Genomic DNA, 25864 nt, shown 5'->3' with positions numbered 1-25864 from the left:
GTTGGCGCGTTTGATTCAGTAATCCACCCGTTCCACTCGTTCAACATGCAGACAAAGGAATCCGAAAATGTACCAATAAACTTCGTCCAAACAAGTCAAACAACATTTCTAATCAATCCTCAGGTACCCTAATATGTAAATAAACGATCAAATTTAAGACGGAATGTAGTATGTTCAATACCGGAGATAAATAATGGGGTGCGCGCCCTCATCCACGCGCTCCACAAGACTACAGTCAAAATTAGAGCCACCTTGAAAAACTACAACTACTAATTCATTTTTCAAAAAGCAAGCCTGAAACCCTTTCTAAAGACTGTTGACATCTAGTGGAAGCAATAGGAACTGCAATCTGGTAGCTATTTATTTGTATATCCCATAAATAAGCGTTGAAATGGACAGTGACCTAAAAAAAATTACTCTGGATGGATTTTCCTTGGGTTTTCACCTACCCTATCAGTTCTGTTATACTCACAGACATTATTTTAACAGTTCTAGAAACTTCAGAGTGTTTTCTATCCAATTATACAAATATATGCATATCCTAGCGTCTGGGCCTGAGTAACAGGCAGTTTACTTTGGGCACGTCATTTATCCAAACTTCCGAACACTGCCCCCTAGCCCTAAGAGGTTGGTATCTGCACCTGCTCTTCATATACCTGTCAGAGGCAGCAGACCCCAGCCATCAGAACCCTAATGGCATCTAGAGAAGATTGTTTCCAGCTCATTCAGACACTGTTGTCCTTAACCCCAATGACAGCGGGTGGCAACACACACAGATACACACACACACCCATACATACACACACACTGTAAAAATTCTCTCTCATCCTGCTCATGTCCTAGTGTATTTCCAGTAGGTAGGTAGCCCATGGGGCATGCTGCCTGTATTGATCTGATGTCCCTCGTATATTACTGCAAACACACAACTAGCTGGCCTTACACACTCATTCACTCTCAATGTGTTATGTGTGTGTGTGTGTGTGTGTGTGTGTGTGTGTGTGTGTGTGTGTGTGTGTGTGTGTGTGTGTGTGTGTGTGTGTGTGTGTGTGTGTGTGTGTGTGTGTGTGTGTTAGCCTAGCAGACAGATACAGCTTTGTCACGCTAAGTACCGTAGTGGAGCTTCCCAAAGAGGAGCTACACCAGCAGCTGTTATCAATCCACGTCTCTCTTCCCTCTCTTCTTTTCTCCTTTTTTCTCTTATTTCTTCTCCTGTGAAGGATTGAAGTGTTTGCAGGGGGATTTAGCTCTGTGACAAGAGGGAAGGGATGAACACAGCGAGAAAATAGAGGAGAGACAGGCTCTAAACTCTCGTTTTGAAGTTGAATTTGTTAAAAGGCACACTAGGGAGGAGAACAGAGTACTTCTTCACAACCACTATCTATCTCTATCTCTCTCACACACACTCTCTCATTTTAAAGGGGGCAATCAGCAGTTGAAACAATAACAAAGTGCCATCCCTGACACTGTTTTGGTAAAAAGGTGAGGGATGAGTTAGAGAAATGTAACCACTCTAAAAGTCATAGATAGCTGTGGATGCAAGTACCAAAAATGACAATTGTAACCATGTTTGAGGGTATACAGTGTTTGTTTACATTTTCCCTAGTATACATTGGACAAGCTTATATTTTAGTTTGATGGGGTAAGACAGTTGAACTAAGTGGAATTTATAAGACATATTCTTGAAGAATCAATGGGTAATACATATGGATTTATATTGCCCCGTTAATAGTCTAATAGGTGTATAATTTAGTTAGATGTTCTATTCTTTTTATCAAAGGCCTCTAATTATATTGCTCTCAAGAGAAAAAGTTGAAAAGATTGTTTCAAAAATGTTCATTACAAAAGACCTTTAAGGTGATTGACACAAAAGACCCACATTGACTTGAGCACCTGGAAGTGTATATGAGCGAGCATGTACGAATGCACACACACACACACACACACACACACACACACACACACACACACACACACACACACACACACACACACACACACACACACACACACACACAAACATCGACACACACACACAAGCACTCACACACACACACACACACACACACACACACACACACACACAAGCACTCACACACACACACAAACATCCACACACACACACACACACAAACACTCACGCACACACACACAAGCACTCTCACACACACACACAAGCACTCACACACTCACACACACACTCACACACACACACAATCCGCCACACGTACACCCAGTGTTTGATGAGATATTAGAAATGCAGGAATAAATTATTTAATTTCCAAAATGCTATATCCCCCCAAAAAAGTCACATTTGTGTTTTTTTCCTCAGAAATGATTGCTTATGGGTACCTTCATGTGTGTGTAAAATATTACATGTTCTCATATGTTTTATTCATAGATTTTAGATATGTTTGAACACTTTGCAAAATGCTATATAGCCATTGTTTAGCTGGAATGGAATGTTTGTGTACTGTATATTTGACTGTGATATGTTGTTGTCTCACCTAGCTATCTTAACATGAATGCACATACTGTAAGTCGCTCTTGATAATAGCACCTGCTAAATGTCTACAATGTCAAATGTAAATGTTTTACCTACAGATATTATATTACTGTATTTAGTTATTATTTGTAAAACATATATTACAGTTTTTTCCAACTGCTTACACACAAAATCTTTTCATGTCACACGATTTTTGAAACCTCTCACTCAAAGTGCAAAACTACACACCAAATATCCAAAACCATAAGCTATTTCTCAGCCTTTGACTCAGTTGTCAATTGCATAAAACACTTTTTTCAAAACACCTCACACAATTCTCTACCTAAAACACAAAAATCTAACAGGAAGTGACTTGCTTTCCTTTTCCAAACACAACCAATCAAAATGCTACACTTATTCACCAGGTCACACACACACACTCCTCACATGTGCAAACACTAATAGCTTAACTGATCACTAACCAATCACTGCTTTACTGTAGTATAGGCCTATAAATAGGTCAAAGGTCAGATTACCTGTTTTGAACAATGGATGCCAACAATGGACAGAGAGCAAGAGGAGTAGGAGGGAGAGGAAGAGGAAGAAGAGGACGAGGACAAAGAAGAAAAGGAAGGAGAGCCATCTCTGATGAGATTAGGGCAACACTTGTTGATCATGTGATCAACCACGGTTTGACCATGAGAGAGGCACATCCTCCATCACAATGCCACACTGGGTCCGTACAACACCGGCCATATGCTCACTTTTCTGGATGCAATTTACACAATGCTTGTCCCTGATCCAGATCAGGAGCCTGCTAGATTTGTGGTTTTATGGGACAATGTTAGTTTTCACCGGGCTGTTCTGGTCCTAAACTGGTTTGCCACCCATCCACAATTGGTAGTTTTGTACCTTCCCCCATATTCACCTTTTCTAAATCCCATAGAGGAATTATTGTCAGCCTGGCGCTGGAAAGTGTATGATTGCCAACCCTATGCCCGCATGCCGCTTCTCCAGGCAATGGAGGACGCATGTGGGGACATAGAGGTTGCCTCTGTCCAAGGTTGGATACGCCATGCTAGGAGATACGTTTTCTCTTGCCATACATCGAGGGAAGTATCTTGTGATGTGGACAAAGTATTGTGGCCAGGCCCAGGCCGGAGAAGAGATGAAGCGTAGCTTAGCACTGGTGACTGCCCCCCCCCCCCCCTACCAATTCCTGGACTGCCCCCCGGGACCCCACACATACAAATGTGTTCTTTACTGTATTCTAAAGAAAATACTTTTGGTTTACATATGTTTATGGTTTTGTTGTATGCTACTGTATACAACAGTAATGTTTGGCCTAATACATATTTTCTGTTTCTACATTGCATTGGTGTTTACAGTGTACTTGTTACCCCTCTCAGCAGATTACTTTCACTGTAGAACATTGTATTGAAATGTAGATATAAGCCTATGAAAGACCAAAGAACTTTAGATTTAGAACAACAGTGTTTACATGGTATAAAAATGTACTATTATGAAAGCAGTGTTTGCCATTTGATGCAAATGCTTCATTCTGACATGTGTTTATGGCATTCTGAATGCAGTGTTACATTTTGAAGGAGATGTGAGGCATTTTGCATTTTGTGTGTGCAGTTTTGGGAATTGTGTGTAGAGTTTTGAAAAAAAGGAGACAGTTTTGAAAAAGTGTGTAAGCAGTTGGAAAAAACTGTAATGTCACAAGTGTATCATTTATTTGTTTCTGGCCATTTTGAGCCTGTAATCGAACCCACAAATGCTGATGCTCCAGATACTCAACTTGTCTAAAGAAAGCCAGTTTTATTGCTTCTTTAATCAGGACAACAGTTTTCAACTGTGCTAACATAATTGCAAAAGGGTTTTCTAATGATCAATTAGCCTTTTAAATTATAAACTTGGATTAGCTAACACACACACACACACACACACAACGTGCCATTGGAACACAGGAGTGATGGTTGCCAACATTTCTGAAAATGGATATACTGTATAGCAGTTTTGAATGAAACTCTGTGTGCCACTAAGGTGAGACAGAGAGATGTTGTGTGTTTCAGAGATTATCATTGCTTTTGCTTACTCATCTCCTCTCTATACTGTGTCTCGGATTATAATATTCATAGCATTTTATATTTGGGATTTTATCACAACAGAATAGAAGATCTATATCCGTATATTGTGCCCTTTATTAGAAATAAAGAGAATAGCAATCTTCTCCTATCTCATATAGTCTCATATTGTGCTGTTCCCAGATATTATGCATATGTTTCTACTATACAGAGCGAGGCATCTGAATAAAACAATATTATGGCTCTTATTACAGACCAGTGACCCCCCCCACCTCATAGACACACACACATTTAAAGAGACATGAACCAGGCAGCAGACTGGCATTGGGACTGGTTTAGAATCTTAAAAAGTGTGTGTGTGTGTGTATATGTCTTATACTAATATCTCCTGTGTGTGTCTGTGTCTCTCTAGATGGGACCCCCTACACATGGTGGGTGGGTAGGAGCAGTGAGAAACATTTCTACTGGGGAGGATCAGGGCCAGGGATACAGAAGTGTTCCTGTGGTATTGACAGGAACTGCACTGACCCCAAATATGACTGTAACTGTGACGCTGACCACAAACAATGGTGAGTACAGGGGTTGCCGTGGAAGGGGGGTACTGTGTGTGTGTTTATTTTTATTTAACCATCCAGGTTAGTCTCATTGAGAAAAAATCTATTTTTCAAGAGAGACCTGGTCCAACCAAGACAACAGCGGAGGGGACAATGTTTTGAGACAAATATCAGACATTCTGTAACAACTTCCATTGTGTGTGTGTGTGTGTGTGTGTGTGTGTGTGTGTGTGTGTGTGTGTGTGTGTCAAGTCACGTTGTCGTAACTTGACTTTAACATTCATCTGAAGACTGTTATTTATCAAATTAACTAACTATGTTTAATTGTTGCCCGATTAAATAAATCATGTAACAATTAACTCGTTAGGATCTGGGGCACCACGAGAGAGGTTCTTTAAAGAGCTACCATCTCCCTAATTAAACTCTAAAAGGTATTTACCTATCACATCTATAAACAGTCAACTTATTAATCATAACCTCGTATCATATCATCATCATATCATCATCAGACAGTAACCATATACTCTCATCACCCCAAGTGGGGTGATGAGAGCGGTGTAATACGATGGTTTGAGCAGAGTAACAGGATGGTCCTACTTAAATTCGCTTTCAAAAATACTTTACTTATTACAGCTAATCAGCCATTCCAGTGATTGTCTGAGAGGTGAGTTTAATTTCTTCACCTCGTGTTAAGATTGAAAGTTCAAACCATTTTAAACGTGTAGCTGCCGCTTCAAGCATTCCTGGTCCAATGTGTTTTTTCTTAACCCATCATTTATACGTTTTGGTGGAAAGGGGCAGTTCTGGCAGGCAGGCACGCTCCTTGACCTCACTCCAGGCGGTAACTACTCACTGTGCAAAGTTTATGGGAAAAAAATGATCTCTTATAACTTCTCAAATCACATCCCTCTCTTAACAAAAACACGTTCATATTTTATTCATAGTACATGCACAACGCATAGTATGGAAACTTCATATACTGTATGTAGTGGGTATACTTTCCAAGTTACAATATTTCCTTTATAACATTTTTAATGACATCACAAAATAACCAACATGAGGACGTTAGTGTTCAAAAGATTGCCTCTGAACCATTCCCTACGTTCAATGTTAGAAATATTGTTTCAGTAGTTGCTTTTGACCGTGTTAGAGTTTCAGCTGGAAAAAGGTCTATTGAGACAAAGCACATTCCTTTAGTGAATTTGGAGAATGCAGGCCTGGATCTCCTCCCTTGATTTACAACAGGATGTGAGTTGTTAATCCCCACTAGTTATTTCCTTCCACCTCTACGGGTGAGAGGAGGTCTGATTAAAGTTATTCATTGCAAACCTGATCTGACCTATTTGGATTCTCGTGGACAGTCATGACAACCAGAAGTCCATACAAGACTGTGTGTGTGTGTGATATAAATATTACACATAGAAACAACAAGGTTAGTGTATAAAAGTCTCTGTGTTGAAGCAGTGAGCGATGTCCCCCCCTCCTCCAATAATAACAAAACATTGTGTTTCTGAACCCTTTAAAACACCTGATGGATGTTCTCATTAGAATAATGTATGGCTGCTAGTTACTCTTTCTCTTTCTCCTTCTGTCCTTTTCTGAATTACCCTCTCCTTCTCTCTTCTCTTCTTCTGTCTCTCTTCCTCCCCCTCCCTCTCCTACTCTCCCCATTCGCTTCACAACACCCTCTCTCTCTCTTTCTTTCTCTTTCTCCTTCTCTTGTTACGATAACTGATGAGTGTTATTCTCTCTCTCCCTCTTTCCATTAATATTGTGTGTATTAATGTTTTTTTCTCCGGTTGAGTGAGTATGTGATCTATAGTACACACATCTCTATTTCCCCTCATTACACATAGAGTTGGCATGACACACACACACACTTGGCTCCCATCGTGTCCTCCATATATTAGTTCTCATAAAAGGCAGAGAACAACAAGCAGATAATAAGGACAAATACAGGCTGCTTCAGAACAAAGACCATTTATTTAAAATGTTAACGCTTTACAAGTTTACCCTCTCTCTCTCTCCCTTTTCTTCATTCCATAACATTTGTTATATTTCTGCAAGATTAATATTATAGAAAAATACTATCTCCTCCTTTTCCTCTCTTCCTTCATCTGTTCTTTCTTCTCCTCCCCAGGAGAGAGGACAGTGGTCTGTTGGTGTATAAGGACCATTTGCCAGTCAGTCAGGTTGCCGTGGGTGACACCAACAGGCTGGGTTCAGAGGCAAAGCTCACAGTCGGGCCGCTCCGTTGTCAAGGAGACCGTGAGTTCCGCCCATGAAGCTGTTATTCGTTTTTTTCAGTCACTTTGGTGCAATTTTCAAAATTATGTGGTACATTTTCAAAATGCTTAGTACAAAACTCAAAACAGATCATCAAAAAAGGCAGTTGTTTCAAAACTCTAAGCATATTTTCAAATTATTAAGTATAACACACTAAATCATAGTCCATTTTTCAACAAACTTATTCAGTGTTTCATCTAGAAATACATGTTTCACATTGCAATACTGTATACAGTGCTTTTGGAAAGTATTCAGACCCCTTGACTTTTTCCACATTTTGTTACGTTACAGCCTTATTCTAAAATGTAATAAAAAAATAATTCCCTCATCAATCTACACACAATACCCCATAATGACAGATTGGTGGAGTGATGCAGAGATTATTGTCCTTCTGGAATGTTTCCCATCTCCAAAGAGGAACTTTTTGTAAACACCAAGACTCCTCCTAGAGCTGGCTGCCCGGCCAAACTTATCAATCGAGGGTGACCAAGAACCTGATGGTAACTCTGACAGAGCTCCAAACTTCTTCCACTTAAGAATTATGGCGGCCACTGTGTTCTTGGGGACATTCAATGCTACAGAAATCCTGTCTTGGAGCTCTACGGACAATTCCTTCGACTTCATGGCTTGGTTTTTGCTCTGACGTGCAATGTCAACAGGTGTGTGCCTTTCCAAATCATGTCCAATCAATTGAATTTACCACAGGTGGATTCCAATCAAGTTGTAGAAACATCTCAAGGATGATCAATGGAAACAGGATGCATCTGAGCTTAATTTCATGTCTCATAGCAAAGGGTCTGAATACTTGTGAAAATAAGGTATTTCTTAGATTGCTGAGGAAAATATTTTATTTAATCCATTTTAGAGTAAGGCTGTAATGTAACAAAATGTGGAAAAGGGGAAGGGGTCTGAATACTTTCCAAGAGCACTGTGTGCGTGTGTGTAAGGGTGAGTGTGTGTAAGGGTGAGTGTGTGTAAGGGTGAGTGTGTGTAAGGGTGAGTGTGTGTAAGGGTGAATGTGTGCGTGAGGGTGAGTGTGTGTAAGGGTGAGTGTGTGCGTGTTTGTAAGGGTGAGTGTGAGGAAGGGTGCGTGGGTGTAAAGGTGAGTGTGTGCGTGGGTGCGTGGGTGTAAGGGTGAGTGTGTACGCGCTCATACACACCCGCGCCCACATACTCAATTCAACTTGTGTCTTTTGTGTCAATCACCTTAAGGGTCTTTTGTCAACCTTTTGAACTTTTTTCCTACAGAGCAATACAATTAGAGGCCTTTCATAAAAGGAGTAGAAAATCAAACTCAATTATGCACACTTAAAAGGAGAGAGGAACAGAAGAATGAAGGAAAGAAAGGATAAATCATTTCTGACCCTTTCGAACTCTATCATTACCATGTCCACATGATGTAGGGACAAAGGACCCGACCCTCAGTCATAGCTGGAAGAGTTTGTGTGTGGGTGTGTGCAGGACCCAGCCCTCTCATTAGGCAGGATTATGGGTCTTCTTATGGCGGGAGATCGACGAGGGCGGCATTCTCTGAGCTAAACAGACCAAGGCGGTACCTCCAACAGCACATAATACCTCACATAATTAATTCTGGCCAAAAACAATGACAATTTCTCTCAAACAGTGGCATATGGGCTTTTTAGGTGAGTGCTGATGCCGCCCTATGATAAGCAGTGCCCACTTTGTCAATGGCAGGGACTCAAAATAATGATCTTGTCCGTTCCCAGCGTGCCTCTCCAGGGTGCTGTTGGAGAGACACATCTCTGCAGCGCTCCACCAATGTTACGTCAAAAAAAGAATCTAACATAAATCATGTAGCAGATCTAGGATATGGTAGAAAGACTATATGGCGTTTTCTGTAGGCTACAGACTGGAGATAAAATGGATGACAATGTAATGTGACAGATATTTTTTACATCATGTAGGTTTCTCCGATCAAATAGCCTAACCTAAATGGCGCCCATTCAAATGAAAATGCACAGACCGATGCTGACGCTAATTGGACATCTTGTTTGGTTTAGATTTTGTTTGGTCTGGACCAGCCTTGATTTGGCACAAACATAGACGTCTATAAATGACCTATTTTCAACTTTCATTCAGAACCAAAAATGTACCTGATTTCAAAGCCCGGAAAATATGTATTTTTGTCTTTGATTCAGAACCAATATTGAACGTAACTTCAACATCTGGAAAAATATGTATTTTAGACGTCTTACAATGTAATTTTGCTTACTTGGACTGTTCTTGTAGGAGCTTGTCTCGCGTAGGGCGGCTGAACAGCCAGGACAGGCCCTGTGTGTGTGTGTGTGTGTGTGTGTGTGTGTGTGTGTGTGTGTGTGTGTGTGTGTGTGTGTGTGTGTGTGTGTGTGTGTGTGTGTGTGTGTGTGTGTGAGTCTCTTGCATCGGGTCCCAAGTTAACCCTTTTCTGTAGCCATGTCTGCCTCTGGGTAATCGTAATTAAATAGCAAAGACTTCAAATAATAAAACGGGCCCAGTAGGTGGCAAGTGTGCGTGTGTGTGTGTGTTTGCGCGTACTTATGCTTGTGCGCGCGGCTTCTGGGGCAGTGCGATAAGCCCTCCTCTGTAAAAAGCACTGGACTCCTCCTCTTGCCAAGCATCACATCCCGTCCCAGAGCAGAGAGGCTTAAAGAGAGCGGGGGAAACAGAGAGGGATAGAGGGAAAGAGAGAAAGAGATTTAAAAAAGAGGGGGAGAGAGACAGAGAAGGGGTGAGGGAGGGGCAGATGTAATGTTATTCAGGGCATGGCTGGAAGTGACAGATTTATCTGCCATCCCCCACACACACACACACACACACACACACCTACAAATAACCACCCAGTCTCGTAAGTGTCTCTGTGTGAATGAAGTCTTTAGATTGAAGTTTCACACAGATCTCACTGAACAGATAACGACATACAATACATGCTACATCCCTCTTTCTCTCTCTCTCTCTTTCTTTCTCTTTCTCTCTATCTCTCTCACACTACCCCTCTTTGTCATCTTCCCCCTCCTCCTGCCAGAAAGATGCAGAGAGAGAGAAAGAGAGGGAAAGAAAGAGAAAGAGGGAGGGAGAACAACAAAGACAATGCAAAGCTGAATTCCATGCCATGAGCTTTTGTTCCTCCCAAGGTCATCTGACATTTTATTTTTCTCCCCTTCTTTTCCCCTGTTTCCCCTCCATTTTTACCCTGTTTCCCCTTCTTTTCCCCGTGTTTCCCCTTCTTTTCCCCTGTTTCCCCTTCTTTTCCCCTGTGTTTCCCCTTCTTTTCCCCTGTTTCCCCTCCTTTTCCCCGTGTTTCCCCTTCTTTTCTCCTGTTTCCCCTTCTTTTCCCCTGTTTCCCCTTCTTTTCTGTTTCCCCTTCTTTTTCCCTGTTTCCCCTTCTTTTTACCCTGTTTCCCCTTCGTATCCCCTGTTTCCCCTTCTTTTCCCCTGTGTTTCCCCTTCTTTTCCCCTGTTTCCCCTCCTTTTCCACGTGTTTCCCCTTCTTTTCTCCTGTTTCCCCTTCTTTTCCCCTGTTTCCCCTTCTTTTCTGTTTCCCCTTCTTTTCCCCTGTTTCCCCTTCTTTTTTCCCGTTTCCCCTTCGTATCCCCTGTTTCCCCTTCGTATCCCCTGTTTCCCCTTCGTATCCCGTTTCCCCTTCTTTTCCCCTGTGTTTCCCCTCCTTCTCCCCTGTTTCCCCTTCTTTTCCCCTGCATTTCCCCTCCTTTTTCCCAGGTAACTACTGGAACGCAGCATCATTCACCACGCCCTCCTCCTACTTGCATTTCTCCACTTTCCAGGGAGAGACCAGCGCTGATATCTCCTTCTACTTCAAGACCAGCGCTCCCTACGGGGTGTTCCTGGAAAACCTCGGCAACACAGACTTCATACGCCTCGAACTGAAATGTAAGTGCCTGTACCTCGTTCCTCTCATTTAGCACATTCTTTAGTTCTGTGGCTTCTTCTGTTTTTACACTCCTTTCATTGGCCTCTCTGGCTTGTTCTCTCTCTCTTTCATCTTTTTCAATTACTCCCCTTTTCCCCCTCTTCAACCCTACTCTCTTTATTGCACTGTATTAGAACACTGTATTAGAACAGTGACAAAAAACTCTGACATTTCTGTTCAGACTTTAAAACTTTTCCCTGACTGCTTCCCTCTCAGTTCTCAAATCAAGTCAAATCAAACCTTATTTGTCACATGTGCCCGAATACAGCAAGTTCTTTTGAAATGCTTACTTACAAGCCCTTAACCAACAGTGCATTTCAAGAAGAGTTAAGAAAATATTTACCAAATGAACTAAAGTAAAAATGAATAAAAAGTAACACAGTAACATAACAATAACGAGGCTATATACAGGGGGTACCGATACTGTTTCGCTCTATATGGCTCTAAAGCAATGATTGACATGCCATGGGATTTATGCGACTATACTTGAATGCCTGAAATGAAATGTCTAATTGGGCATTCAATCATATTCAGATTGAGAATGTTAAATTCAAGGGGATCAAATTTAGCCACGGTTCTTTTATGATGAGATGGCTATTTAACCATACTGCCCTACATAGGCAAAACACAGTCATTTATTTGGCTGAATTATCTGTATTTTTCTGTTTAGACAGACAGCAATTTCTGATACTCCATTGTATATTTTGATCAACTCGTTTGTTCTTGGGTCAGGAAAGTAAATACCACATTAATCAGATAATATACCTGGCCATTAAAACAAATGTTTTTTTACCAAATTCGTAGTTCCTGCGTTTTGCCATTGTCGGGCAGCATAGTGGCTGTCAATTTGATGATGGATGACAAATTACATTTCTGCAGATTTCAAAGAGCTTTAGGTTTAATGGGGGTAATTCACCTCATCCACTCATCATTTTGTGGCAGAGTGTTTAGTAGTGATGTATAACATCCACCTTGGGGGGAAAACGTCAGACATCTTGGCTTACTACTAATATATAACACCTACTTAGGACACACCCACACCTCCTCCAGCTGCCATCTCTCTCTCTCCCTTTGTCATTCATTCCCTCTCTTTCTCTGCATCTCTCCCCCTCTCTCACTCTCTCTCCCTCTCTCTTTCTCCCTCTCTTTCTCCCTCTCTCTCTCTCTCTCTCTCTCTCTCTCTCCCTCTCTGCATCTCTCTCTCCCTCTCTCTCCCTCTCTTTCTCTGCATCTCTCTGCCTCTCTCTCTCACCATCTTTCTCTCTGAGAAGAGGCTGTTGAATATTCATGTGTGAGTCGTGAATGAGCTTTAATTTAGTTGGAGGAGAAATAATGTATTTCTCTCGTCGTTCTGCCGCTCTCATCTTTCAAAACACTCTCTCAAGGGTGAGGTGGTGTGTGTCTGTGTCCTTTTTTCTTTTGTTAACAGAAGTAGAGAGGCGGAGGATGGGATGGAGGGAGCGATGGAGAGAAAGAAGAGGGAGATTAGTTGGAGTTTCACCAAGTCGTGCTCAGGCCTTCATTACAATAGATTAGTTAGTCTGTTTTCACACTGGGGCTTTCGGCTCTGTGTTTGGCTGTTTTACTCAGCTAACAGAGGCTAAACTGTCCCTCTGTTGTTTCTGGAGGGAGAGAAAAGGGAGGATGGAGTAGGAAAGGGTGGAAATAAAGGAGAGCAATAAAAGGGATGATGATCAGTGTGTGATTGATAGGGTGGCCAGGTGAGAGGGCAGAAGGAAGACTGACTCACACATAGCCTTTAGCCAGTAACATCTGGACTGAACAGGTGGCTAGTGGCAGACTTATACACACACATCTCTACAGACACCTATACATACACACACACACACACACACACACACACACACACACACACACACACACACACACACACACACACACACACACACACACACACACACACACACACACATATCTACAGACACCTATACATACACACACACACACACCTCTACAGACACACACACCTCTACAGACACAGTCACACACACACACACACACACCTCTACAGACACAGTCACACACACACACATCTCTACAGACACCTATACATACACACACACACATCTCTACAGACACCTAAACATACACACACACACACCTCTACAGACACAGTCACACACACATTCTCTCTTTTGTGTGTGTGTGTGTGTGTGTGTGTGTGTGTGTGTGTGTGTGTGTGTGTGTGTGTGTGTGTGTGTGTGTGTGTGTGTGTGTGTGTGTGTGTGTGTGTGTGTGTGTGTGTGTGTGTGTGTGTGTGTGTGTGTGTGTGTGTGTGTGTGTGTGTGTCAATATTTTTGTGAATTAGCTCCATCAAACACTGAGTGCAGTCATTATCACAGTAAAGCTGAAATCTATAATAACTAAATGAGTCTCCATAACCAATGAGGCATTAGATTAGTTATTGAACTGTAGAACTCCAGGGTGGAAAACAATGATTTATGAGATGAAGACTGAAAAGGTTTCATTATTAAACCAAAGGTACTTTATGCATTCAAATAAATAGATTCAAATGTGGTTAGTAGTTTGTGGACATGGCATTAATTCAAACTTGTTGTTTTTATTATTATTTTTATTCTGCCTTTTCTTCTTCCTCTTCTTCCTCTAGCTCCTACTGTCATCTCCTTCTCCTTTGATGTGGGGAATGGCCCCGTGGAATTGGCCGTCCATTCAGCCACGCCCCTCAATGATGACCAATGGCATCGCGTCATGGCAGAGCGGAACGTGAAGGAGGCGGTGCTACAGCTGGATCTGAACTATAGGGAAGCTCGTCCCGCCCCTCCACAGGGACACACACGGCTAGAGCTGTTTAGTCAGCTTTATGTGGGTAAGAGAAAGAGATACACACACACACGCACGCACACACACACGCACGCACACACACACACCAACATAAAAATAGTACAATACTGTACTACTACATTTATATTTAATTCATCAGTCATTATATTTTAACTTTGCAAAGTTCAATAAGTTGGCTATATAGTTTGTGCCCGTATAACATTATAATATTATTATAAGTTATAAGTAAGTTCTCCGAAGCTTAGATACGACTGATTATAATGAAGATAAGACATCACACACACATACGCACGCGCACAACGTTAAAGAATTATGTAAAACTAACTCCTCATGACCGTAAATTATTAACAGTTGCAGAGGATTAAGACTTTTTATCCGCACACAGAGACAATTAATTAAGTCCTCATTATGCCACACAGAGACAATGAATTAAGTCCTCATTATGCCACACAGAGACAATGAATAAAGTCCTCATTATGCCACACGGAGACAATAAATGAAGTCCTCATTATACCACACAGAGACAATGAATTAAGTCCTCATTATGCCACACAGAGACAATGAATAAAGTCCTCATTATGCCACACGGAGACAATAAATTAAGTCCTCATTATACCACACAGAGACAATTAATTAAGTACTCATTATGCCACACAGAGACAATGAATAAAGTCCTCATTATGCCACACGGAGACAATAAATTAAGTCCTCATTATACCACACAGAGACAATAAATTAAGTCCTCATTATACCACACAGAGACAATGAATTAAGTCCTCATTATGCAACACAGAGACAATGAATTAAGTCCTCATTATGCCACACAGAGACAATGAATTAAGTCCTCATTATGCCACACAGAGACAATGAATAAAGTCCTCATTATGCCACACGGAGACAATTAATTAAGTCCTCATTATACCACACAGAGACAATGAATTAAGTCCTCATTATGCCACACAGAGACAATGAATTAAGTCCTCATTATGCCACACGGAGACAATGAATTAAGTCCTCATTATGCCACACAGAGACAATGAATTAAGTCCTCATTATGCCACACAGAGACAATGAATTAAGTCCTCATTATGCCACACAGAGACAATGAATTAAGTCCTCATTATGCCACACAGAGACAATGAATTAAGTCCACATTATGCCACACGGAGACAATGAATTAAGTCCTCATTATGCCACACAGAGACAATGAATTAAGTCGTCACTATGCCACAGAGAGACAATGAATTAAGTCCTCATTTTGCCACACAGAGACAATGAATTAAGTTCTCATTATGCCACAGAGAGACAATGAATTAAGTCCTCATTATGCCACACAGAGGCAATGCAATAAGTCCTCATTATGCCACACAGAGACAATGAATTTAGTCATCATTATGCCACACAGAGACAATGAATTAAGTCCTCATTATGCCACACAGAGACAATGAATTAAGTCCTCATTATGCCACACATGGACAATGAATAAAGTCCTCATTATGCCACACAGAGACAATTAATTAAGTCCTCATTATGCCACACAGAGACAATGAATTAGGTTCTCATTATGCCACACAGAGACAATGAATAAAGTCCTCATTATGCCACACGGAGACAATAAATTAAGTCCTCATTATACCACACAGAGACAATTAATTAAGTCCTCATTATGCCACACAGAGACAATGAATAAAGTCCTCATTATGCCACACAGAGACAATGAATTAAGTCCTCATTATACCACACAGAGACAATAAATTAAGTCCTCATTATACCACACAGAGACAATGAATTAAGTCCTCATTATGCAACACAGAGACAATGAATTAAGTCCTCATTATGCCACACAGAGACAATGAATTAAGTCCTCATTATGCCACACAGAGACAATGAATAAAGTCCTCATTATGCCACACGGAGACAATTAATTAAGTCCTCATTATACCACACAGAGACAATGAATTAAGTCCTCATTATGCCACACAGAGACAATGAATTAAGTCCTCATTATGCCACACGGAGACAATGAATTAAGTCCTCATTATGCCACACAGAGACAATGAATTAAGTCCTCATTATGCCACACAGAGACAATGAATTAAGTCCTCATTATGCCACACAGAGACAATGAATTAAGTCCTCATTATGCCACACGGAGACAATGAATTAAGTCCACATTATGCCACACGGAGACAATGAATTAAGTCCTCATTATGCCACACAGAGACAATGAATTAAGTCGTCACTATGCCACAGAGAGACAATGAATTAAGTCCTCATTTTGCCACACAGAGACAATGAATTAAGTTCTCATTATGCCACAGAGAGACAATGAATTAAGTCCTCATTATGCCACACAGAGGCAATGCATTAAGTCCTCATTATGCCACACAGAGACAATGAATTTAGTCATCATTATGCCACACAGAGACAATGAATTAAGTCCTCATTATGCCACACAGAGACAATGAATTAAGTCCTCATTATGCCACACAGAGACAATGAATTAAGTCCTCATTATGCCACACAGAGACAATGAATTAAGTCCTCATTATGCCACACAGAGACAATGAATTAAGTCCTCATTATGCCACACAGAGACAATTAATTAAGTCCTCATTATGCCACACAGAGACAATGAATTAAGTCCTCATTATGCAACACAGAGACAATTAATTAAGTCCTCATTATGCCACACAGAGACAATGAATTAAGTACTCATTATGCAACACAGAGACAATGAATTAAGTCCTCATTATGCCACACAGAGACAATTAATTAAGTCCTCATTATGCCACACAGAGACAATGAATGAAGTCCTCATTATGCCACACAGAGACAATTAATTAAGTCCTCATTATGCCACACAGAGACAATTAATTAAGTCCTCATTATGCCACACAGAGACAATGAATTATGTCCTCATTATGCCACACAGAGACAATTAATTAAGTCCTCATTATGCCACACAGAGACAATGAATTAAGTCCTCATTATGCCACACATGGACAATGAATAAAGTCCTCATTATGCCACACGGAGACAATAAATTAAGTCCTCATTATGCCACACAGAGACAATGAATTAAGTCCTCATTATGCCACACAGAGACAATGAATTAAGTTCTCATTATGCCACACGGAGACAATGAATTAAGTCGTCACTATGCCACAGAGAGACAATGAATTAAGTCCTCATTTTGCCACACAGAGACAATGAATTAAGTTCTCATTATGCCACACGGAGACAATGAATTAAGTCGTCACTATGCCACACAGAGACAATGAATTAAGTTCTCATTATGCCACACGGAGACAATGAATTGAGTCCTCATTATGCCACACAGAGACAATTAATTTAGTCCTCACTATGCCACACAGAGACAATTAATTAAGTCCTCATTATGCCACACAGAGACAATGAATGAAGTCCTCATTTTGCCACAGAGAGATAATGAATGAAGTCCTCATTTTGCCACACAGAATGGCTCTACATTTTCATTGTGATATTTGAGTCGCTCCTCCGCTCCCTCTCTTCTCTACACAATGACTGTGAAGGTCATTAGGAGAACAGAAGTTAAAGATGGCTTTATCTCTACCCCTTCTTTTCACTCCTCTATCTCACCCTACTTTATGTGGCTGTGGACCTGCCAATACTTTACACTGACGACAGCAAATAAAACTGGATTTAGGATGGAGGGGAAAACTGCTGAGGTTGAATTCAATTCTCTTTCCTCCCTACTCTTTCTCTCTCTAACTCTGAACATTTATTTTTCTCTGAGAAACACTTCTAAATTCCAATCAGACATTCCAAAGTCAGATAGTTCTGAATACCAATAACACATTTTAAATTCCATCGTCTCATCAGTTTTTGGCGGTTTGGATGGAAGAACATTATCACTTTGCAGCTTCCTGAATGGCTATTGGGATTAATAAAGTTGTATTGAATTGAATTGAATTAAAGTAAATCGGTCCTTATATGCCACCGTTAACCATACAGCCATACAGGCACATATTGATTTGTGATGCGAAACTTTAATATCGGCTTATAAAGAGTGATAAAACTCACAGGAGACTTCTCCCCCACTATCTGATCTGCATGTACAGTAGGTTTCAGGGAAACCAACTTGTTGAATTACCCCTCAGGGATCAATCTATCAATCTAATCGCCATCAGATCATCAGCTTAACACAATCAGTTCTTCCGTCACCTCCATACAGCCATGGGACCTATTGGTTTGTACTGGATCAGAGAGCGGTATAAATCTGACTGTGTGATAGGCTAGGCTGCTGTCTCTCTTGTAGCTCATCTGCATGTGTCAGAGCAGCGAGGGTATTTGCCTGGTCGGGGGAAATTGAATCAGGCTCAGATGGGATCCGCAGTGGGTGTGATTTGCATTCTAAAGCTGGTGTTTATACACAGAGGTGCAGGGGAGAACACACCCCAATACTCACTTAGGTGGTCCCAACATTATCTTCATTATTTATGTGTTTATATTCTGGTATTTGAGGTATTATGTTATATTTTAAATGGTATATGATATTGCATTATTTCCTATATTTTCTGCATGTTTTCACTCACTTTCTCTTTCATTTTCCATGTTTTTTCTTTCCTGTTCTCTTTGTTTCTATTTTTTATTCATTCTGTGTCCTCCTCGTCTCGCCGTGTGTGTGACGGGCTTGCTCACTGCATGTGCGTGTGCGTGTGCGTGTGCGTGTGTGTGTGTGTGTGTGATGCAACTGTCCCAGGGAAGCCAGCTTCGTTGACCTGCCAAGACAGTAGGTAACATTTAATAAAAACAGATACATAAATATGCATGATGATTTTCAGTTCATATCCATGCAGTCCTTTCCCATTGACATTCATGCAGTGCCACTGCTGGGTATTTTGGACTGTGTCCATGCCTGCTAATGTCTCTCCTGGCCTTGGTTTGCTTAGTTTGGCTCAGAGAAGGAAGGTATTCTAGCAGCCCACACTGGACTAATGGATGGTGTGTGTGTGTGTCCCTCTAGGCATTGCTGTCCTAATGAATATAATATGCTAGTTCATTAGCACATCATTACAGAGTAATTTGCCCTATGGAGACAGAGAGAGGCCAGGAGGAGTGCACCACACACACACTGCACTGGTGTGAGCAACTCCAGTCCTGGAGGGCCACAGTGTCTGCCTGATGTAATCTCTACCTTTTAATCAAAGCCTGATGTAGACCTGGGTGTGTGATATCTCCAGCCAATCAGCCACACTAATTGATCAATTAAGTGCTAATGTTAGGTTAGATAGGGCTGGAGCACCTCTCCTCTGGTCTGTTAAATCACTGTGACCATCAACTGTCATATATCCCTAACTCAACCTCAAGGGAAATTATCTCTATTCCTATTCCCCCAAATAATCGTCTCTCTCTCTGTTCTCTCTTCTCTCTCTCTTCTCTTTAGGTGCAGCAGGGGGTCAGAGGGGGTTTCTGGGATGTATCCGCTCCCTCAGGATGAATGGCGTGACCCTTGACCTTGAGGAGAGGGCAAAGGTGACATGATATTTTATTTCATCATATTTTTAAAAAAAAAAGTTGTTCTCTTCACTAAAGCAAATTAAGAGCATCCAAAAGTCAAACTCCCTTTCTCTCTCTCTATCTACCTCTCTCTCCCCACCTACCTACCTACCTACCTACCTCTCTCTCTCTCTCTCTCTCTCTCTCTCTCTCTCTCTCTCTCTCTCTCTCTCTCTCTCGCTATCTCTCTCTCTCTCTCTCCCCCCATCTACCTCTCTCTCTCCCCACCTACCTCCCTCTCTCTTTATCTCTGTCCCCCCCATCTACCTCTCTCCCCCCGAACTACCTCTCTCTCTCTCTCCCCCCATCTACCTCTCTCTCTACCCCCATCTACCTCTCTCTCTCTCTCTCTCCCCACCTACCTCCCTCTCTCTCTCTCTCTCCCCCATCTACCTCTCTCTCTCTCTCCACCTACCTCCCTCTCTCTCTCTCTCTCTCCCCCCCATCTACCCCCCTCTCTCTCCCCACCTACCTCCCTCTCTCTCTCTCCCCCATCTACCTCTCTCCCCCCATCTACCTCTCTTTCTATCTCTCCCCCCATCTACCTCTCTCTCCCCCCATCTACCTCTCTCTCTCTATCTCTCTCTCTCTCCCCCCATCTACCTCTCTCTATCTCTCTATCTTTCTCCCTCTCTCTCCCCCCCATCTACCTCTCTCTCTCCCCCTCCCATCTACCTCTCTCTCCCTCCCCCCCGCCCCCCACCTACCTCCCTCTCCCTCTCTCTCTCCCCCATCTACCTCTCTCTCCCCCATCTACCTCTCTCTCTCTTCCCACCTACCTACCTACCTCCCTCTCTCTCTCTCTCTCTCTCTCTCTCCCCCCCATCTACCTCTCTCTCTCTCTCTATCTCTCTCTCTCCCCCATCTACCTCTCTCTCTCTCTCCCCCCCATCTACCTCTCTCTCTCTCCCCCCCCGCACCCCATCTACCTCTCTCTCCCCACCTCTCTCTCTCTACCTCTTACCCCCCCCCATCTACCTCTCTCTCTCCCCACCTCTCTCCCTTTACCTCCCTCTCTCTGTAGGTAACTCCAGGTGTAAAGCCAGGCTGTCAGGGTCATTGTACCAGTTATGGGATGTACTGCAGGAACGGAGGAAAGTGTGTGGAGAAATATAATGGCTACTCCTGTGACTGCACTGCCACGGCATACGACGGACCCTTCTGCACCAAAGGTGAGAGCTATTCGCTGAACCCTGAAATTACAGCTAGGATGTTGGACGGTGTAACCAGCAGACTCTTGTTTGCAGAGGAACTACAACATTTACTCAGAAGTAAGCATTAGTTTCTGTCAGTCGCAGTGAGACGTCATAGCCAGAAAGTTGATCCGTGACATATGAATTCATTTGTTTCCTAAACTTAAGCTTGTTTTCCTGTGTTCTACACAAGGCAGGGGTGACGAGACAGGGGAATATGTGTTAGAGGATAGAGGTATAAAGAGAGGGGGGATAGAGGTAGAAAGAGAGGGGAGATAGAGGTAGAAAGAGAGGGGGGATAGAGGTAGAAAGAGAGGGGGGATAGAGGTAGAAAGAGAGGGAGATAGAGGGAGGTAGAAAGAGAGGTGGATAGAGGTAGGAAGAGAGGGGGGATAGAGGTAGAAAGAGAGGGGGGATAGAGGTAGAAAGAGAGGGGGGATAGAGGTAGAAAGAGAGGGGGGATAGAGGTAGAAAGAGAGGGGGATAGAGGGAGGTAGAAAGAGAGGTGGATAGAGGTAGGAAGAGAGGGGGGATAGAGGTAGAAAGAGAGGGGGATAGAGGTAGAAAGAGAGGGGGATAGAGGTAGAAAGACAGGCGGATAGAGGTAGAAAGAGAGGGGGATAAGGGTAGAAAGAGAGGGGGGATAGAGGTAGAAAGAGGGGGGGGTAGAGGTAGAAGGGGAGGGGGAATAGAGGTTGAACTAGAGGGCGGATAGAGGTAGAAAGAAAGGGGGATAGAGGTAGAAAGAGAGGGGGATAGAGGTAGAAAGAGAGGGGGATAGAGGTAGAAAGAGAGGTGGATAGAGGTAGGAAGAGAGGGGGGATAGAGGTAGAAAGAGAGAGGGGGATAGAGGTAGAAAGAGAGAGGGGGATAGAGGTAGAAAGAGAGGGGGATAGAGGTAGAAAGAGAGGGGGATAAGGGTAGAAAGAGAGGGGGGATAGAGGTAGAAAGAGAGGGGATAGAGGTAGAAAGAGAGAGGGGGATAGAGGTAGAAAGAGACGGGGGATAGAGGTAGAAAGAGAGGGGATAGGGGTAGAAAGAGAGGGGGGATAGAGGTAGAAAGAGAGGGGGGATAGAGGTAGAAAGAGAGGGGGGATAGAGGTAGAAAGAGAGGGGGGATAGAGGTAGAAAGAGAGGGGGGATAGAGGTAGAAAGAGAGGGGATATAGATAGAAAGAGAGGGGGGATATAGGTAGAAAGACAGGTGGATAGAGGTAGAAAGAGAGGGGGATAGAGGTAGAAAGAGAGGGGGATAGAGGTAGAAAGAGAGGGGGATAGAGGTAGAAAGCGAAGGGGATAGAGGTAGAAAGAGAGGGGGGATAGAGGTAGAAAGAGAGGGGATAGAGGTAGAAAGAGAGGGGGATAGAGGTAAAAGGAGAGGGGGGATAGAGGTAGAAAGAGAGGGGGATAGAGGTAGAAAGAGAGGGGGATAGAGGTAGAAAGCGAGGGGGATAGAGGTAGAAAGAGAGGGGGGATAGAGGTAGAAAGAAAGGGGATAGAGGTAGAAAGAGAGGGGGATAGAGGTAGAAAGAGAGGGGATAGAGGTAGAAAGAGAGGGGGGATAGAGGTAGAAAGAGAGGGGATAGAGGTAGAAAGAGAGGGGATAGAGGTAAAAGGAGAGGGGGATAGAGGTAGAAAGAGAGGGAGATAGAGGTAGAAAGAGAGGGGGATAGAGGTAGAAAGAGAGGGGGGATATAGGTAGAAAGAGAGGGGGATAGAGGTAGAAAGAGAGGGGGATAGAGGTAGAAAGAGAGGGGGATAGAGGTAGAAAGAGAGGGGGGATAGAGGTAGAAAGAGAGGGGGATAGAGGTAGAAAGAGACAACAGTGTGTGAGAATATTCAAAGAAGCTGGCTGACATGAAAGTATCTCCCCAGTGTACCCCCTATTAGTGTGTGTGTGTGTGTGTGTGTGTGTGTGTGTGTGTGTGTGTGTGTGTGTGTGTGTGTGTGTGTGTGTGTGTGTGTGTGTGTGTGTGTGTGTGTGTGTGTGTGTGTGTGTGTGTGTAAAAACTGAAAACGAGGTCTTGAATGTAATGTAAAATAGTGTGTGTGTGTGTGTGTGTGTGTGTGTGTGTGTGTGTGTGTGTGTGTGTGTGTGTGTGTGTGTTTATTAACACGTGTGTTATACCCTTCAGATACCCCAGAGGGCCTTCTCCTACCTCTGTTCTCCTGCCACTGTCATATGTATGAGTGCAGTCATAATTGTGATGCGTATTTCCATTATATTCATATTTACACCCGACTCCTGAGGTAGAATATTATTATCCTGACTGTCTCATTCTGCTGCTGCTGCCATACCCTGGGGTCACAGACAGACAACTCTGACTTCATAATGAACAACACACACACACACTTACACCAGAGAGTGAGGTTCTTACCAGCATCTCTACAGATATAGCTCTGTGTGTGTGTGTGTGTGTGTGTGTGTGTGTGTGTGTGTGTGTGTGTGTGTGTGTGTGTGTTTGTGTGTTTGTACACGTGTTTAACTAGTCTTGTGGGGAGCAGAAGCCAGGCAGTGAAGCAACACAGGCACAAGCCAAAACACACACACACACACACACACACACACACCCTGGACAGCCAGTATCTCCATAAGCTTCCTCTCAAGCAGCACGTTATCTCTCCTAAACAAGGTGTGTGTGTGTATGTGTGTGTGTGTGTGTGTGTGCCTGTTTGTTTCTAAACCTTTGTGTGTGTGTTGTCTCTTCCTCTCTCTCAGATGTGGGGGGCTTCTTTGAGGCGGGGACTCTGGTGCGATACGACTTCCTGTCAGAGTCAGCGGCAGCCAATCAGGACACAAGGTTTGTGGCCCAACCTTCGACTCCACAGGAAGTGAATCTGACAGGAGAAGCAGTAGCGTTTAGCTTCAGCACGTCCAACACACCAGCTATACTGCTGTACGTCAGCTCCAAGACACAAGACTACCTGGCGCTGGTGCTACGGCAGAATGGTGAGACACTGACACAACGCATAACACACACTCACAGACACACATCGGCTCTGCTGCTCTTCGCTTCTCAGGTACGTTTCAAATGCAGGTCTCTGCATTTGTGTGTGTGTGCGTGTAGGAACTCTCCAGGTGCGGTATAACTTAGGCGGACTCAAGGAGCCGTTCACCGTAGACGTAGACCAGCGTAACCTAGCCAACGGACAGCCACACACCATCAACATGTCCAGAAGCAACAGGACTATCACCATACAGGTACACACACACACAAACCAACCTTTTTCTCCGCCGTCAAAGCATCTTCTGTGACGATTTCAGACATGTCAATTTTGAACCACAAGAGGGAGACAAAAGCCTTCAATAGTCTCAGGACTTGAATGATTGACAATGGCTTGATGCTTCATGGATATGAGTAGGCCTGTTTGAACACAGTTGATGCTGATGATTAACTATAGAAAACCACCAATGGTTAGTATCATGATCTTCTCTCTCTTCCTCTCCTTCTCTCACTCTCCCCCTCTAGTTGGACCACTACCCCCCTGTCAGTTACTCTCTCCCAGAGGCATCAGACACACAGTTCAACCTGGTCAAGACATTGTTCTTGGGGAAAGTATTTGGTGAGTACAGGCACCTCAAATGTGTGTTTGACAGGTCTGCTTGGCCCTGGTAGAGACAATAGGCCTATACAGAGAGCACCAGCAGAAGAGTGCAGACTTGTTGTAGTTATGCTGTGTGCCCACCAGAGGGAACTAGAAGACAGTATTTCATATTTCACCATGACAGTCATGAAGGAGAAGGTCTGATTTAAAAATATAGATATATTTTTTACCTTTTTTTAACTAGGCAAGTTAGTTAAGAAAATATTCTTATTTACAATGACGGCCCGGACAAACCCGGACGACGCTGGGCCAATTGTGCGCCTCCCTATGGGACTCCCAATCACGGTTGGATGTGATGCAGCCTAATGTTGCGAGACATATTATAGATTTCAAAAATGATTGTCTGCTTTGGTTTCTGTAACATGATGTTCAATAGATATATTTTGCTTCGGTATATGATCTGTTGTCTGGCATTACTGGTGTAGTGTGTTAGTCCTGAGCATGCTCAGTGGGGTGCAACCTTACAGAACGTCCAGATAGGAATGTTATGTAGAACAGACGCTTCTCTGTAGAATTGTAGGGATTCATGTCAGCTCTATACAAGACATTTCTAGCTGCGGCAATCAGAATGTTGTGCCCTCTTGAACACGACCCTGGCGTAGTATTAGATTCCTTCTTGTTTGATCCCGATCACTAGTTTGGTATTCCATGACTCCTGGTTTTTCCGCTCTGTCCTGGGCTGGCGGGAATCAGTGGGGTAGAGTAGCTGAGTTCACTTCTCAGCAAGAACCATTGATCGATGTACAGCCAACTAATATCACAGGGGATAATGTCGCTTTCCCTGTAACACACACTCATACACACAAAGCACTCCCAGCATTTATGCACCGACGTAGGCACACACACACACACACACACCACAGCAACCCCACCTGGCAACGCAAAGCTGCCGTTCAGGGACTGAAGGGCAGAACAAAGGGCAAAGTCACCATTGCTCTGCCAGTTCACCTTTCCAACAGATAATTCATGCAGAATTATGCATTTCACAATATGGATTTATTTCCAAACGGGTTTCAACAACAACAAAAGTTGAACCGAAACTTAGACCTCATATGCAATATGGGCCTGTCATGCCAAATAATGTCCCCTGGCCAAATAGTGTCCCCCTCTACATCACAATGTGATTCGATAAACTATTAGTGTCCTTTACTATATCAACGGTTTTGACGACCTAATGATTATAGTTTTGATATCATTATACAGCCTAAATGACGTTCTTTTCATCATCGCTATGCAAACAAGGCTGATTTCCACGACAGTTTGGCTGTTAAAACACGTTTTGTTTAGCTAATAAAATGACAACATGAATTGTAACTACTTTTTAGTACCTTGTTAACATGACAACATGAAATACACGTCTTA

General features: G+C 42.8%; 1 protein-coding gene across 1 annotated transcript in view; it reads left to right on the top strand.

Annotated features, from left to right (window-relative positions):
• Positions 1-25864, top strand: part of LOC139420310 (contactin associated protein 2a) — a 264488-nt gene that overhangs the window by 188755 nt on the left and 49869 nt on the right. Inside the window, exons 16-25 of the mRNA XM_071170257.1 lie at positions 4985-5141; positions 7267-7394; positions 11130-11300; positions 13970-14188; positions 18908-18937; positions 19592-19680; positions 20729-20876; positions 23616-23846; positions 23965-24098; positions 24367-24460. Coding sequence (XP_071026358.1) covers positions 4985-5141; positions 7267-7394; positions 11130-11300; positions 13970-14188; positions 18908-18937; positions 19592-19680; positions 20729-20876; positions 23616-23846; positions 23965-24098; positions 24367-24460 — 1401 coding nt within the window. The remainder of the gene's footprint in view (positions 1-4984; positions 5142-7266; positions 7395-11129; positions 11301-13969; positions 14189-18907; positions 18938-19591; positions 19681-20728; positions 20877-23615; positions 23847-23964; positions 24099-24366; positions 24461-25864) is intronic.

Source organism: Oncorhynchus clarkii, chromosome 11, assembly GCF_045791955.1.
Source record: "Oncorhynchus clarkii lewisi isolate Uvic-CL-2024 chromosome 11, UVic_Ocla_1.0, whole genome shotgun sequence".
Lineage (NCBI taxonomy): Eukaryota > Metazoa > Chordata > Actinopteri > Salmoniformes > Salmonidae > Oncorhynchus > Oncorhynchus clarkii.
The sequence above is the reverse complement of the archived record's forward strand: the minus strand, read 5'-3'. Positions and strand labels throughout refer to the sequence as shown.